The sequence below is a fragment of the Lathyrus oleraceus genome, chromosome 2 (assembly GCF_024323335.1).
Source record: "Lathyrus oleraceus cultivar Zhongwan6 chromosome 2, CAAS_Psat_ZW6_1.0, whole genome shotgun sequence".
In the NCBI taxonomy this organism is placed as follows: domain Eukaryota; kingdom Viridiplantae; phylum Streptophyta; class Magnoliopsida; order Fabales; family Fabaceae; genus Lathyrus; species Lathyrus oleraceus.
Window position 1 is genome coordinate 484605832 of NC_066580.1, and position 18371 is coordinate 484624202.

Sequence of the window (18371 nt, forward strand, 5' to 3'; positions counted from 1 at the left end):
CATTCGTGGTCTGGAGGTGAAAGATTATTGAACACTAGAATGCCCCAAAAATTTGCGCTTGTCCATTAGTCTTGATGGAGATGGGCTTAAAGATGCCATCCAGGAGGTTCGATGACGAGATCTCCAGATTGTGTCGTACGTTAGACGATATCTGGAGACATGGGTGTCACACCGGGTCATACGCTAGGCCGTATAGTGAGTCATCCATTATGCTGTCGACTTCGCTGGGGAGTCAGAGTATGCTATATACTGCTGGGGATAAGGGATCAGAATAGATCGTACGTTAGACCGTGTCTGAATACCAGAGTGAGCTGTTCGTCAGGCAGATGACTTTGCCGAGGTTGAAAAATCAGAATGGATCGTACGCTAGATCGTCTCTGAGTTGAAGATCCAAATGGGTCTTATGATAGACTGTATTGGAGTTGCAGGATGAGCCGTCCATTAGGCTGAATCTGATGATAAAAGGGGGTAGTCGTACACTAGACTACACTTCAGAAATGTACCGTACACCAGGTAGCATCTGAGGAGACGAAGGTCTAATTGGGTCGTACATTAGACCGTATCTGAGCAGAATGAGCCGTCCATTAGGCTGAATCTGATGATAAAAAGGGGGTAGTCGTACACTAGACTACACTTCAGAAATGTACCGTACACTAGGTAGCATCTGAGGAGACGAAGGTCTAATTGGGTCGTACATTAGACCGTATCTGAGCAGAATGAGCCGTCCATTAGGCTGAATCTGCTGATAAAAGGGGGTAGTCGTACACTAGACTACACTTCAGAAATGTACCGTACACTAGGTAGCATCTGAGAAGATGAAGGTTTAACTTGGTCGTACATTAAACCATCTCTGACCAGAATGAGCCGTCCATTAGGCTGAATCTGATGATAAAAGGGGGTAGTCGTACACTAGACTACACTTCAGAAATGTACCGTACACTAGGTAGCATCTGAGGAGACGAAGGTCTAATTGGGTCGTACATTAGACCGTATCTGGGCAGAATGAGCCGTCCATTAGGCTGAATCTGATGATAAAAGGGGGTAGTCGTACACTAGACTACACTTCAGAAATGTACTGTACACTAGGTAGCATCTGAGAAGATGAAGGTTTAACTTGGTCGTACATTAAACCATATCTGAGCAGAATGAGCCGTCCATTAGGCTAAATCTGATGATAAAAGGGGGTAGTCGTACACTAGACTACACTTCAGAAATGTACCGTACACTAGGTAGCATCTGAGAAGATGAAGGTTTAACTTGGTCGTACATTAAACCATATCTGAGCAGAATGAGCCGTCCATTAGGCTAAATCTGATGATAAAATGGGGTAGTCGTACACTAGACTACACTTCAGAAATGTACCGTACACTAGGTAGCATCTGAGAAGATGAAGGTTTAACTTGGTCGTACATTAAACCATATCTGAGCAGAATGAGCCGTCCATTAGGCTACATCTGATGATAAAAGGGGGTAGTCGTACACTAGACTACACTTCAGAAATGTACCGTACACTAGGTAGCATCTGAGAAGATGAAGGTTTAACTTGGTCGTACATTAAACCATATCTGAGCGGTTGAAGGACTTGGCGGTCTAACCTGGTCGTACATTAGACTGTCACTGAGCAGAATCCGGTCTAACTTGGTCGTACATTAGACTGTATCTGGGCAGAATCCGAGGACTTGACGGTCTAACTTGGTCGTACATTAGACGGTCACTGAGCAGAATCTGGTCTAACTTGGTCGTACATTAGACTGTATCTGATGACTGGAAGGTCTAACTTGGTCGTGCATTAGACTGTATTTGATGACTGGAAGGTCTAACTTGGTCGTACATTAGACTGTATTTGATGACTGGAAGGTCTAACTTGGTCGTACATTAGACTGTATTTGCAGAATCTGACTTGAAGGTCTAACTTGGTCGTACATTAGACTGTATTTGCAGAATCTGACTTGAGGGTCTAACTTGGTCGTACATTAGACTGTATTTGCAGAATCTGACTTGAGGGTCTAACTTGGTCGTACATTAGACTGTATTTGCAGAATCTGACTTGAGGGTCTAACTTGGTCGTACATTAGACTGTATTTGAGTGGTTGAAGGTCAGAATGGATCGTACGCTAGATCGTATCTGAGTTGTTGAAGGTCAGAATGGATCGTACGCTAGATCGTATCTGAGTTGTTGAAGGTCAGAATGGATCGTACGCTAGATCGTATCTGAGTTGTTGAAGGTCAGAATGGATCGTACGCTAGATCGTATCTGAGTTGAAGGAGTCATATGTTGAGATGAATCAGGATGAACCGTACGCTAGGATACACCTGATAATATTTGTTGTGTTGTATTTGCAATAAATGTCTGGGATGAGCTCGGCATGTACCGTACGCTAGGCAGTATCTGAGGGATATAGTTGCATCTTGAATGTAATTGATAAAAATGTCTGTCTGAATAGACCTTTGTTTTGACTATGTCAGGAGGATAATTGACCTGAAAAATAAAATTAGCTTCATGCCATGTCATGATGCATGAGATGCAAATGTTGTATGCATGTGTATGCTGTGAAATGATGTAATGAGTGAATTATGCGTCTGGAATGAATGAGAGCATTGTATACATGTATATGTTATGAAATGATGTAATGTATATGATGCGGAATGAAAATTGTATGTAGGTATGTGATGTGAAATGATGTAATGAATGCACTATGCGTCTGAAACGTTCTTCCAGGGGACTCTACTGGGGGAATAAATCTCAGTCTTCTGGTCGGAGATATTTGTATTGACGACCCTTTCTTAGCTGGGGGATACTTGATTTCTGTCTGACGATGGAACCACTCAACAGAGCCTGGCTGGGGATGGAAGAGATGACCTGTCTATCTGGTGGTGCCGACCTCTTCTGGGGAATAATTGGCGTTGCCGGGGAATAGAATTAGCAACGGATTCATTGGGAAGCAGGGTTAGACCTTATCCACGATCCTGAAGTCTCTTAGTAACTGCCATTACTATTCTAGGCATGTATTTTTGGTAAATATTGATCATATTCAAATGCATAAGTCAATTCAAATTAAATCAATGGACATTTACGCAAACAAAACAGAAAAAGTGAAAACAAAAGCATCTTTTTTGGAGATAAAATTGTATTGATTTTGAAAGAGGGCCCATAAACAGGCAACTTGTGTAAGGGAGACAGAAATCCTAGTAAGAGGAAATTGTCAGGCAAACAAAGAGAAAGCTATGCAGAAAAAGTCCTATTGATTTTAATTCCACTACTGTCATCATGTCTTCAAGCATCTCATCTCCTGCTGTCGGATAGAAGTGATTAGTTTGTTCAGTCCTTGGAACTTGGTTGAAGCTGACAGAGAACGGGACATAGTCATACGCTTTAATCCCTAATTTTTGCCTGGACCGCCTTTTCAGGTTTTCAGTCCACCAGGATACCCATTTTTGCCCAAGCCGCCTTTTCAGGTTTTCGACTTGCCGGTTGTACATTTGTATATGTTTATCCCTAATTTTTGCCCGAACCCTTTTGGTTCGCCGGGATGCCCTTACTTTTGCCTAGGTACGTCGACCTAGCGGGTCTCTGTTAGGCGTAGTATTTTTTAACTATGTCCGCGTTCACAGGATGCGGGAAGTCTTCGCCATCCATTGTAGCAAGTACCATGGCTCCACCGGAGAATACCTTCTTAACCACAAATGGCCCTTCGTATGTGGGAGTCCACTTGCCTCTGGGATCCCCTTGTGGTAGGATGATGCGCTTGATCACCAAGTCGCCAATGTGATACACCTGTCTCTTGACTCCTTTGTTAAATGCTTGGGTCATGCGCTTCTGATATATCTGCCCGTGACAAACAGCCGCAAGTCTCTTCTCATCAATCAAGTTTATCTGATCGAGTCGAGTCTGAATCCATTCATCCTCGCTTAAACCCGCCTCTTTCATGATCCTTAGAGAGGGAATCTGAACTTCCACTGGTAAGACGGCTTCCGTTCCGTAGACTAAAGAGAAAGGGGTTGCCCCTGTCGAAGTGTGGTAACCATGAAGAGCAAAAGGTAACATCTCCTGCCGGTCTTTGTATGTTACTGTTATATTCTTGATATTGTTAGCAGCCTCCACGGCGCCGTTCGTCTTTGGCCGGTACGGAGAAGAGTTATGGTGCTTTATTTTGAACTGCGTGTAGAGTTCAGTTTAGTACCATTATCAGTGATAACTCTCTCAGGAGACAGCAGGTTTCTCAAGTAGATATTTGATAGAATCCATCTTAGAAGTCAATAAAGTGGTATGATTCAACATAGACTGTCTTAGTCGGCGAGCAGCCCAAGCCAAAGCGCATCAAGCTTTCTCGAGCTGTGAGTATCTTGTTTCACAGTCGGTACCTTTTGCTAAGGCAGTGTATGACATGCTCTTTTCGACCAGACTCGTCATGTTGCCCCAGCACACCCTATTGAATTTTCTAACACGGTCAAATACATAGTTAGAGGTCTTCCTTCAACTGGTGGTATCAGAATTAGAGGTTCTTGGAGATATTTCTTGATTTTGTCATTCATCATTCCATACCATCTCTTGATTTTTCTTTTTTGGTAATTTGAAGATGGGTTTGCAGGTAGCAGTCAAATGTGGGATGAATCGGGCAATGTAATTCGAGTGCCCCAAGAAACCTCTGACTTCTTTCTTGTCTATTTCAGTACCCATTGCAATTTCAATTGATTCCTCCTGCGGCTGTATGGTCTTTTCTTCTTGTAGTAACAGTCTGACAAGTTCACCAGGGACTTCACAATCTTCCTCGCTTCCATCCTCGGCTTGGTAGATCGGATTTTCAAAGTCATAATGAACAGTAGCAGAACTATTATCAACAGGATCCAGAGTGGATATGGATCGGAAAACTGTTACGTGCGTGTGTGCAAGAAAACATAGCTTGTTTTGAAAAAAAATGACAGGAAAGATAAAGAGCGCAATATTTGAATGCAAAAAGTCCATTGATTTATTGAATATGAATATGCTTATGAAATGACAAAACCCTTGAAAAATTAGCTATTATGCCCCGGGTATAGACACAATGCTTTGAAACACAAAAATAGCAATAACAATTACTCCTGACTAAAGGAAATCGGGATAGTGTCTTCAGCCTTCCAATTATTGAGTCTGTCACCAATTGTTGGGGAAATCCAGCTATCCAAGTCACAATCGTTATCAGTATCTTCCACAGCATTGACAGTCTCATCTTGATTAGGCAGAGGGGCAGTGATGCCATTAGGAGTCTCCGGAGGATCAAAGATAGTCGCCTGTATCTTCCCACTTCGAATGCCACTTTCAACATGTTCACCTTTGAAACTTTCTTTAGATCCCATAGTCATATTCTGCAACTGTAGCCGAGTAGGCGCTAGTTCAGAATTATACTGGTATTGTTTATAGAAAGCAGTTGCTAAATCAGTCCATGTGTGGATGTCAGAGCTCTCGAGCTGATAATACCACTCCAATTGTGTGCCAGACAGACTCTCTTGGAAGAAATGGATCCAGAGCTTCTTATTAGTGGTATACGGCTGAATCTTTCTCACGTAAGCTCTCAGATGCATCTGAGGACAAGATGCCCCATCATACTGAGTGAAAGCGGGGACCTTGAATTTGCGAGGAATGATCACATCGGAGACTAGACCCAAACTTTCAAAATCCAGACCGGGCGCCTTCTGACCTTCCATAGCTAGCATGCGTTCTTCCAGCAACTTGTACTTGCCATCTTTTGGAGAGTACTGTTCATTCTCGTAATCTTCATCGTCATCCTCAGGGTTGAAAGGATCAGCATTCTCATTTTCTGAATCTGTCTCTGTTTCCTCTTCTTGATCCTTCGGAATTCTGATTTTGATTCCCGCAGCCTGTCCTTTAAGCCTTCTTCCCGGGTTAATGTAACTCACTGCTTTCTTGTCTTTCTTTTTCTCGAGCAAGAGAGCTTTCAGTTCCTCCTGCCCCCTGGATAAGTTCAAGATCATCTCCTGGAGTTGAGCATTCTGAGCATGGAGATCCTTGACAGTTTGTTCGAGGTCCATTTTTCTGTGTGGAGGAAAACCGTGAGAACATTGATCCCTTAGAGTACCTGTTATGCAATGTTATGCTATGCAATGCATGAAATGTTTTCAAGGCCTTTTGGAATTTAACTTTGCATAAACTACCGAAAAGGGAAACTTTTTTTTTGTTTTTTTTTTGTTTTTTGTTTTGTTTTTTTTTCATACAAAACAGAGCAAAGTTAAATCCCTAAGTCCTTGAAATGGTTAGTACAATGTTATGATGTCATGATGTTATGATGTTATGATGTTATGTATGTTATGATGTTATGTATGTTATGTAAATAACAAGCACAAGCAATTCACACAACCATCATTCCTAGGTTTTAAGGCTTGCATGAGTTCCATAGGTAAGTACCCTCCCCACTGAAGTTTAGTTGGTTCAACCTGTCCTAGAATAGTAACCGGGTTCTAGAAGGATCTCAAATCATCGACCTTTCTTTAAGTCCACTTCAGTGCAACACCAAGTGGTTGACCGAAGCTTCCCTAAAGTCCAATCTCAAAGAGTGTAGTGTCGAGTCTCAACCAACCCCAGTCGGAACCGAAGTCAGTTATCTCACTACTTTCTAATGGCTAGGATGAGTCAATTAGGGTTCTAAAGGTCTGGTTAATGCTTTGATGACACCACGCAGATGCCAAATTTTTCCTCAAGTAAACATGAGGAACATCAGGACATCCAAAGTGTCACATTAACCGTAGCCATCATTTTAACCATTCCAGTATACGCCGGATAGTCGCGATGATCTATTGCTACTTACCTAAGGTACACTAGATCCGGGTGTAGGATCTTTCACTCAAAAATACCCAAGCAATCCCTTAAAAGTAAATCAGACAATTTGGAATAAGTGATCTTGTTTTTAAGGTAACCTCTCTTTTTAAAGATTCCCCAGCAGAGTCGCCAGTTCTGTCATACGGTGAACTGACTTGGGGTGTTTTGCTTTTTATCGCAATGTCGCGGATAGCAAGAGTCGCCACCGACTTTTCTTTTATCCAATAAGGAAAGGTGGAAAAGAACAGGAAAGACCTCAATGGATTTTGGGTTCGGGAGGTACATTATACAAAGGGAAGGTGTTAGCACCCTTTGTATCCATGGTTATCCATGGGCTCTTAATTACTGGATCACTTATATTTTTGTCTGAAAAGTGTCGGTGAATTGCTTAAAAAATGTTTGAAAGAGAGTTTAACTTTGTAATGATTCTCGTATGAATGTATACAAAGTATTTATCTCATTTGATTTTGAAAATGGTTTAGAAAAATATAACTCGGTAATGATTCTAGTATGAATGTATACCAAGTGGTGATTTTCTAGGATTTGTAAAGTGTAAAGTGTGAGGGGTGGAAAATGTTTTAGGTTATGATCCAGCAATTGAGAGTTATACCTTCCTAAGGTCGTTATGAGCGTTTCCTATCCTTATGAGGGTAAAACTGTCCTTACTATTGAGAAGTAAGTAATTTTACCCTTTGGATGTAAAAGGGACATCGTAGGGTCATCGATTGGTCATTGAAGGCAACAGTTGTAAGGATACCTTAGCATTCGAAGGGACGATCATCATTTAACCGTAGGCTACACCGAAGGGTCATCGAGGGACAAAATCGTATTTTCGAAGGCAACATCCGAGGGACCATGATTTATTTTATGATGATTTAATCGAAGGGTCTTTGCTAAGTGTATCCCTACATTCGCGGGACATGACCGTTATACCGTAATATCATAAGGCAAAAGAGGGGTCCAAGATCACATATTTAAAGGCCACATTTTAAAGTTAATTAGGTGATTATGATGAATCTCCACATTAAAATCAATACATTAAAATTAATACATTAAAATTAATACATTAAAATTAACACATTAAAATTAATTAAGTAATTTAGGGTGAGCCTCCACAAGGGTATCCCACAAATAAAGTGGAAGACCTAACGGCGGTCTTTTTTTCTGGGACATATGAACCTTTGCAAAATTCAACAAACGGGTTAGCATACCAAATCAGGGTACAATCGAGGATTACACCGCAAAAGAAATCACAACAGTAATAGGATCAAATAAACAATGCCTGGTTATGATAAAACATGAATGAAAAGTCAGAACAGAAAAGCTGGCTACTGTCGGATTCGCGCCTGCCTCGCCTAGCGAAGGCTTAGCGAATACTCGCTGCATGCTCGCTTAGCGATGTGCTAGCGAGCGGCTGCGGATTCCGGTTTTAATAACGATATGATGGCAGCAAGCTTCACACTTTATAGCATTCATTACAGAGATTATGTGGTTAGACATTCAACGGTTCATGCATACTTAAATTCATATGTAAAACTTAAGATAGTTTCATAAATTCAATCATGATACCATGTGCAAATTAAGAACATAGGGTAGTAATAGCAATGCCAACCTGTTTGTAATCGAATTGTAACCTTGAATTGGCTGATCGGATCGAAATGAGCGGAAGTGACCTTGCCGCCGCCGGCTTTTCCCTCAGGGCTTCCTTTAGGGTTTTCCGTCTGTGAGCGCTAGGGTTTGCTTGCTAGAGTTCTCCCCTCTCCTTTTTCGTTCTCTTTTCATTACTGAAGTGCTGGTATTTATAATGCCCTTTTTCATGACCTAATGGGCTCAGAACGAAGCCCGAAATTTTTTGTTGTCTGTCAGCCTCGCTAGGCGAGCTGGTATCGAACGTTTGCTTCGCTAGGCGAGCGTGTAGCGAACGTTCGCTAGGCGAGCGTGTAGCGAACGTAACGTTCGCTAGGCGAGCGTGTAGCGAACAGGCCAGTTTGGGCCATTTTCTGGATTGGGCCATTCGTGAGCTGGGCCTTTGTCCCTTTAAGATCAGTGCCATAAAATGAGTCGGAATGCCCCTGAAAAATGTCTTGAAATATTAATGGGCAAATTTTGGGGTATGACAGCTACCATTCACACAATATATTAAAAACAATTCAACAAAGTGTTCCTTATGTTCATTCTAACTCCAGTCTTATTTATGATTGTTGTTATTTTTCTAAACAAACCAAGTTATCTTTTTCTTTAAGCACAATTATATCTACTTCAACATTTGAACTAATTCACATGGATATATGGGGCCATTTCACCCTCATATATCCATGGCCACTCTTACTTTATAAATATTTTAGATGAATTTATAAGACACACTTGTATCTTTCTAATGAAATCCAAAACTGAAGCTAGACTCTTAATTATGCAATTCACCACTTTGGTTTACAACCAATTCAACAAGCATGTTAAACAAACTAGATCCGACAATGACAAAGAATTTTTGATGCACAACTACTTCAAACACAAGGGAATTACACCAAATAACATGCATTAAAACACCATAACAAATACTATAGCAGAAAGAAAACATAGACACATTCTGAAAGTGGCCAGAGCTATCATGTTTCAATTGAATCTCCCGAAGATTTTTTGAAATTTTATTGTCAATCATGCAATATTCCTCATCAACAGACTTCATTCTCCATTCACCAATGCCAAATCTCCCTATGAACTTTTACATGCTACCCCTCCTGAGTATGACACCATCAAGGTCTTTGGATGCCTTGCGTATGTTTCAACTATAATGCAAGGGCGCCAAAAAATTGGATCCTCGAGCTTCCAAGTGCATCTTCCTTGGACACAAACAAAGTATTAAGGGCTTCATTATCATGAACTTATCTACCCGAGAAATATCCTTAACCATAAATGTTTCATTTATGAGCATGTCTTCCCTTTCAAGTTAGCTTCTACTAATGATTATTCCACCAATTCCAAAGTTCTAGATTATGACCTTTCTTTTTTCGATACACCTGAGAAATTCATGCCTCACACTTCACCTACAAAATTAGTTATTTCGACACAAGCATCTCAAATTCCCACCATACCTATATAGTCTAACACCCCATCTTAACTTACTCAACCCCTTTATAAAGACACATCCACATATTTTCAACCTCCTGACAACAAACTTCCATTCACTATCTAACCATCCATTGTTCCCAGAATCTCCAACAAAATAATTCAAAACCCAAAACGTCTTGAAGACTTTGTGTGCAATAACTTTACTTCTTCACACAATCCTGCACATACCACTATGTACCCTATTCAACATTATACCAAAACTTATCATCTTCCAACTGACTCCAATCACTACATTCACTTCGTAACCTCTCAAGATGAACTAACTACATTTAAACAAGCTTCCCAACATAACTGTTGGAATCAGGACTATGCTCATCAAACTACAAGACCTACAACACAATCAAACTTGGATCATGACCATTTTACCTCCAAATAAGAATCCCATTGGATGTAAATGAATGTATACGATCAAATGAAATGGTGATGGTTCTATAGAACGGCACAAATCTCGTCTGGTCGTAAAGGGTTACACACAAACTGAGGGAATAGATTACATGGACACATTTTCACCGGTTGTTAAATGTCAGGCTCCTCTTAGCCATTACCGCCTCTCAAAACTGGCATATAATTCAACTTGGCGTCAACAACGCTTTTCTCCATGGAAATCTAGAGGAAGAGGTGTACATGACACCACCTCCAGGCTTTATTCCCTCCAATCCTAACCTTGTATGCAAACTTCAAAAGTCTCTTCATGGATTAAAACATGCCATCAGACAATGGTTTTCGAAACTCTCCTCATTGCTTTTTCCCTTGTATTACAAGCAATTTGCATCCGATCATTCTCTTTTCACCGATTTCCATGGTTGTAAATACATCATAATTCTTATTTATGTTGATGATTTGATAATTTCTGGAAATGATATTGATGGTATTCAAACACTCAAGACTATTCTTGACACAAATTTCAAAATCAAGGATCTTGGTGACTTGCGTTTATTTCCAGGCCTTGAAGTCATGCGTTCTCCTCCCGGCATATCCATTTGTCAGCACAAATATGCACTCGAATTGCTCCATGACATAAGTCTTCTTGCTGCCCAACCATCCCTTACTCCCATGGCAAAATTACACAAATACAGTGTTATTGATGATTCGCCTCCCACTGATGCTACAACTTATCACACACTCATTGGCTGTCTCATTTACTTATGCACCACACAACGTGACTTAAGCTTCAACGTTCAACAACTCAGTCAATTTATGTCTTCTCCCATGTTACTTCATCTCCAAGCTGCATATAGGGTCCTAAGATACATCAAGTTATCATCTTCACAAGGATTGTTCTTCTCTTCAATCTCTACGCTTCAACTCAAAGCCTTGAGCGACTCTGATTTGGACTCGTTGGATGCTTTACTCACATTCAAAACTTTTATAAAGAGTTAAGAACATTAACTCAACAGAAGGACAAAAAAGGATAAAGTGTCACATGGACAAATGTGGTGGTCCAAAGCATTGTGCAACTTGTCTCCTCCATACACGATGGTGACACCAGCTCCGACTTCGAGACCAGATCCAAGGGCGTGGGCGTAGAGGCGCTAGTGGTGACTTGTAGGCGATACTTGAGCACTTAGGTACAACGCGTTAGAGCAATCAGACTACTCGCGGCGTTATGAGGCGGCGCCGGTGGCACTCTGGCGGATGGCGGCCGACCTCGTTTTGGTCGATGCATGTGTTTGAATTCGATATAAGACTGAATTATCCTAGATATTCTTTCTTTCAACTCTAAGATATAAAAAAAATGTTTGAAATATTTTTAAAGAAAATGACTCCATTCATGATTCAGTCCTAATTTCATTCAACTTTACCGTATTTCTAATATTTTCCATTATTTTTAACTTTTTTGTATTTCTCTCTTTAAGATCATCCTCATCTTTGATGCATCCATTGAAGTAAGAAGTTTGCCCTATAAAAAAAACTCATTTTTCCACTAAAATTGTTGTTTTAGATATTCACTAGAGGTGTAAATTTATGTCGCTTAAGTTATTGATCCAACATAAGAATAAATGTGAGATTTAATCAAAGAAATATAGATGGTATATATGTTATTTAAGCACATACCTCTCGTGCAATTTCCCCTTTATTTTATGATAATCAAACCAAAAGAACAAAATGCAGGATATTCAAAAAAATTAAGACACATTAGTGGGTCCTGTTGTGAATCTTTGTTATCGTTGATAAAGTGATTATTATATCGTCTACGTGATCTCAACGGACAATTGTTTTGTTACTTTACTATTGCGTCACTCGATGGGCTCGATCAAAGAGGGTATAAATATCTACTTTAGTTTTTTTTATGTGTTAATACACTAACATAATTTTTAAACATATATATATATACGTGTTTTCTAATTAATTTTTAAACATGTTTTCTATTCATTTTAAATATGATTTTTGATCCTTAATGTTTCTTTCATTTTTGTTCTGTTATGCTTTTGTGTTCTGGATTCTTTTACTTGTTTGTCGACTCTTATTGAATGCTTTTTTTTTTGTGATGTCTAACTTGGAATATCTAAAGTCTAAACCCTTACACTCATTGTGCTAAGATAACCCTCCCAACTAATTAACTACTACTAAGTAATATTTCTCTAAAGAAAATAAACTTATTAAAACCATATTTGTCTAGAGAAAACAAATAAAATTCTAATTAATATATGGTATATGAGTTCTAGACATGCATACTTCTCCCTCGATTCTAAAATATGTATCATTCTCTATTTAACATTTTCACACATATTTTGAAAATATATAATAAATAAATAAAAATATTATCAATTTTTAATTATTAATTATTGAAATATTTAAATTAACAATGTAAAGGATAAAAACAATAAATTAAGAATATTAGTCAAAGAATAAATTAAAATTGAATCGGTAATTTAGGAAAAATAATAGAATATCATTATTATTATAAAAAATATATTTCCAAAACAACATTACCATTTTCAACAAATATTTTTAATTAGTTGAAATTAAAATAAATTATAATAATAAATCATGTTGGTCTTATAAATTTAACCATACTCATAAATTTCAATTAATTAAAGAATAGTTAAGATCATATTCATTTCTTAAAAAATGGAGGCTCTGACTCAATAGAGATTTACACAAATTCCATAACTCCCCTTTGAAAGTCAAAACAAAATTATTACTTTACGCCTTGCATTCTGTATTATTATTATTATTATTATTATTATTATTATTATTATTATTATTATTATTATTATTATTATTATTATTATTATTATTATTATTATAATTTTTAACAGGACAAAATTTTAAAAATTCAAGCATAAATTAAAGTTGAATATTCTACAACATATGTATATTTCGTTATGAAAATATCTAAGATGTTGTTGAAGTTGTGGATAACACACATCATGCTTCTGCTTTTATTTATTTATTTGAGAATTAATTAAAATAAATGTAAAGAAAAAAAAGAAACCGCCATTAAATGTATGAAAAAAAATGGTTAATAATAATAATAAAGTGGTTTGTACATATGAAAACAAGAGGAAGATACGTTATTTTCCACCACCCATAAAAATACAAAACCGTGACATAAGATAATACTTCTAAAAAAGTAAATTTCACCAACTTTTTTATTTATTATTTTCCTTTTCCATTTCAATACACCACTCATGCAGATTACTTTTCATGCCGTTGTTGGAAACCGAGATTAAAACACACCAACAGCAATCACATAAGATCCATCTCTTCTTCTTCTTCCTCTTCCGAGTTCTTACCGCATTGACTCGCTCTTGTTTTCTTCCACTCGTTCTGTTCTTGCACGCTACGTTTACACTCTTTTGCTTCACACCAACGACTTCAACGGTTTTTTTTTAAGTATTGAATTGTTTCTGGTGTCTCAGTTGGTGAACTAGTTGTTTCGGATGATGAAATCGTTTCGGAGCTTATTTCAAACGTGGTTTTGTGAATTGTGATGTGGAGTTAGTGAGTCAAGATGTTTCGTTCTGCAAAATGGAAGACTGAGAAAAACAGAATTAAAGCTGTTTTCAAGCTTCAATTCAATGCCACTAAGGTTAGATTCAAACAATTTCTATCAGTTTTTTTCTTTTACTTTGTACTATTTCTTTCTCTGATTTTTACTTAATTTCATTTTTATTTTCTGGATTTTAATTGAAATATATAATGTGAAAAAAGTAATATCAATTTTGATGATGATATTTGATTATTCAGGTGTTACAATCTGGAGTAGATGCATTGGTGTTGTCAATAATTCCTGGTGACGTTGGAAGGCCAACTAAGAGATTAGAGAAAGCTACGGTTCGAGATGGAAGTTGTTGTTGGGAGAATCCGGTATACGAAACTGTCAAGTATTTTCAGGATCCTAAAACCGGGAAAATCGCCGATAAAATATATCGATTTTTGCTATCAACGGTAATATATGTATATGAATTTTCTCAGTTCATAGAAGTGATTGTTAATTTGTATATTTTTGTGTTTGTTGTTATGTAATTTAAGGATTTTATGCAGGGGTTATCGAAAGCTAGTGCGATCGGGGAGGTTTCGATGAACTTTGCCGATTATGTAGATGCCACGAAGCCCTCTTCTGTGTCTCTTCCCATCAGGATTCCACAGTGTGATGCTGTTTTGCATGTTAGTATTTGCTCTCTCTTTTTTTTGTTCAGATGTGAAGTTGCTTGAAGTTTCGACGAAACCTAATCGGAACTTTGAGTAGAGTGTAAGTCGAAGCAATGTTGATGTCATGGAGTTTGATTTGTTGCTTGATAAACAGGTATCTGTCCAAAGGCTGCAGGAAAAGAGTGATCAAAGGTAATACAGAAGGAGTTCGCATTTGTTATTTTTCCGATTGGATTTGCTTTGAGTTGGAGTTTTTGATGATGTGAATTTTTGGTGTTTGATAACATCTGCAGAGAGAAAGATGAATGTGATGATAATCCGAAACAAAAATTCGATGATAGGAGCTTAAGGAACCAATTAAACAACGGCGATACAGATGAAAGTACTAAGAGTTATTTTTCTGAAGTAAGGATTTCTTTTATTTGTTTGCGATGAAAGTTAAAAAATGTGTTAATGATTAAATTTCTTGTTTCGATGTTTAATAGGATGTTTCTGCCAAAGCAATCATTGATAGGACGTCTAGTGGATCCGACATTACATTGTCGACGAGTTCTGATGACAGCTCTGGAGTTGATACTCCGTGTGACAATGGACTGAGAAAAACAAACATCAACGCCACCACAAATCAGTTTGCTCCAGTTATGCACCGTGCCGCAGACTCTCCAAACCGTGCTGTCGATACCTCGACATCGATGCATGATTTACAACAGGGATCGCGATGGGGTTGGTCCTCTAGCTCAGAGCTCGGGTTAAGTATGGGCGATTCAACGAATGGTTCTCATAACGTGCTTTCAAAGGAAAGGTCGCTAGATGTGTCTCATTCGGAGATTGAGAGACTCAAGGCTGAACTTGCTGCTTTGGCGAGGCATGTCGATGTGTCGGACATGGAACTACAGACTCTTAGGAAGCAAATTGTAAAGGAAAGCAAAAGAGGGCAGGATCTCTCAAAGGAAATCATTATCTTGAAAGATGAAAGGGACGCACTCAAGACGGAATGTGACAATATCAGGTCTTTCCATAAACGAATGGATGACGCCAAAGTGAGAAACAGGTCACAGTTGGAAAGTGGAGATGTTCATGCTTTTGTCGAGGAAATTAGACAAGAATTGGATTATGAGAAAGACACGAATGCAAATCTACGATTACAGTTAAAAAAGATGCAAGAATCGAATGCTGAGTTGGTTCTTGCCGTGCAGGACCTGGAAGAAATATTGGAGCAGAAAAATATGGATATGTGTAATCACTCCAATAAACACGAGCCGCATCAAAATTCCCAACATTTAGAGATGAAACTCTCGGAATGTGAAACAGATGATGATGAAGATCAAAAAGCATTGGACGAGCTTGTCAAGGAGAACAGCGACACCAAGGAGACACAATTGCTTGAGAAAAAAATTATAGACTTGTATGGCGAAATTGAAATGTATAGGAGAGACAAAGAGGAGTTAGAGATGCAGATAGAGCAGATTGCACTAGACTATGAGATATTAAAACAGGAAAACCACGGCATTGCGAGTAAGCTTGAGCAAAGCCAACTGCAAGAACAGTTAAACATGCAATGTGACTGTTCATCTCCTCCTGCTGCTATGAATGACATTGAAAATCACATTGTGAATCTGGAAAAAGAACTCAAGGAACAGTCGGAAGATTTCTCAAATTCTCTAGCTACCATGAAGGTACTAGAAACCCATATCAGAAGATTAGAAGAGGAAATGGAGAAACAAGCACAAGGATTTGAGGCTGATATAGAAGCGGTGGCTCGCGAAAAGGTTGAGCAAGAGCAAAGAGCTATCCAAGCTGAGGAAACTCTGCGAAAGACGAGACTAAAAAATGCTAATACTGCTGAGAGGCTTCAAGAGGAATTCCAAAGGCTCTCGTTGCAAATGACATCTACCTTTGATGAAAATGAGAAGGCTACCATGAGAGCACTGACAGAAGCAAGTGAACTGCGTCTACAGAGAAATCTCGTGGAAGGAATGTTGCTTAAAGTTCAAGAAGAGCTTGAGTCAACTAAAGATGATTACGAGGTAAAACTGGGCGACCTTTCTAACCAAATGGATACAATGACAGTTCAGATACAGCAAATGTTGGTGGAAATTGAAGACAAGTCCAAGCAGCTCGAAAATCAGAAGAAGCTTGGGGAACAAGTTAATAGGGATTTCTCTGAGGAGTTCGAGATGCTAATATCTGAGAATGGAAAACTTAAAGTGGAAATAATGCAGATGTTGGTGGAAATTGAAGACAAGTCCAAGCAGCTTGAAAATCAGAAGAAGCTTGGGGAACAAGTTAATTTGGATTTCTCTAAGGAGTTCGAGATGCTTAAAGCCGAGAATGAAAATCTTACAGCGGAGATTTCACGCTTAAATGAACAATTAGAAGGAAAAGAAATCCTAAGAACTGACTTGGAACTTATGAAGAAATCTATTGAGGAATATGAAACACTGTTACATCAAGGAACTGTGGAAAAAAATGAACTTTCAAGTACAGTTGCATTATTGAAGAAGGAAGCGGAACAGTCACTTCACGAGCTAAGTAAGATGAGAAATCTCAAGGATGAAAAAGAAGAAGAGGCCAGACTCTTGAAGTCAGAGTTGGAAGCTATTAGAACTCAATGCAGTGATTTGAAACAACCACTTTTTGAGGATGAGGCTGAGAAGGAAAAACTAAGAAAGCAAATTTCTCAGCTAAAGAGCGAACTAAAGAAGAAGGGTGATGCATTAACAAGCTTTGAGAAGAGGTTCAGGGATAGTAACGGCCGCAACCAACATTCTGATGGAACTAAAACCATTCCAATCAACAAAAAAACTGCTTCCAGTCCTCAGAATTCAAAAGAAATGGCAAGTCTCAGGGAGAAAATAAAAACTCTTGAGGTAATTATTCTAGCATCGATGATACGAAAACTTGAATTTTGTTTTCTCTAGTAATATTTCAAAACATATACTATATATTCATCATATTTTACCCTTTTTATTTTAATACAAAAGGATTGTTTGTGGCAGGGACTAATAAAATCAAAGGAAACTGCGTTGGAAACTTCAAGACTTTCATCTTTGAAGAAGGAAACAGAACTCCACAGTAGAATTTCCGAGCTTGAGAACAACATGGAGGAATTGAATCGGAATGTTTCTTTACACGAGGTAAACTCAAACTGATATTTGTCAATACTAGAGCTATTTGCAAAAACTTACATGATTGACATGCCATTGAAATTGGTTGTTCAGGAAAGAAGTATTACAAATTCAAATGAGATATCGGACGAGTTAAGAAATAGATTGGAAGATGCAGACAACAATCTTAGTAATGTGTTGAGTGAAATGTCGTCATTGAAGGAAAGAAACAAATTAATGGAAAATGAACTGAAAGAGATGCAAGAGAGATACTCAGAAATGAGTCTCAAATTTGCTGAGGTAGAAGGTGAAAGACAAATTCTTGTTATGACTGTAAGAAACCTCAAGAGTTTCCACAAGGGCTGAGAGTTTCCTCTTGATATATCATGGAGCCTGCAGTGTATAGTTGTGTATAGCAGGTGTATTTTGCAACAGTGGAACACAATTTATAATGAATAAATTAATGTTTATAATGGTAAAATGTGTGTATTCATTCTTCCTTTAGATTTTTACTTTTATGCAAAAAAGTGATTGTTTAGAGATATAAAGCAATGCAGTGTTAGAAAAAATTAAAAGATTTGTGTTGAGGTGTTTTCAAGAGATACATAAAAGTTATTAATATGTTATGTTAGTACTTCCAAATGATTCAATACTTGCTTAACATGTAAAAGCATAATCCATTTGAAACATGTTGATAATTGCATAAGCTTTTGTTGGATTATTGT

At 38.2% G+C, this 18371-nt stretch overlaps 1 protein-coding gene across 1 annotated transcript; it reads left to right on the forward strand.

Annotated features, from left to right (window-relative positions):
* Window positions 1-13575: 13575 nt before the first annotated feature.
* LOC127120721 (intracellular protein transport protein USO1) lies at window positions 13576-18127 on the forward strand. Its single transcript, XM_051051247.1, has 8 exons — window positions 13576-13976; window positions 14135-14335; window positions 14432-14554; window positions 14694-14731; window positions 14833-14944; window positions 15025-17409; window positions 17539-17676; window positions 17761-18127. The coding sequence occupies exons 1-8, from the start codon at window positions 13899-13901 to the stop codon at window positions 18010-18012; spliced, it is 3327 nt and encodes a 1108-aa protein (XP_050907204.1). The 5' UTR covers window positions 13576-13898; the 3' UTR covers window positions 18013-18127.
* Window positions 18128-18371: the final 244 nt, after the last annotated feature.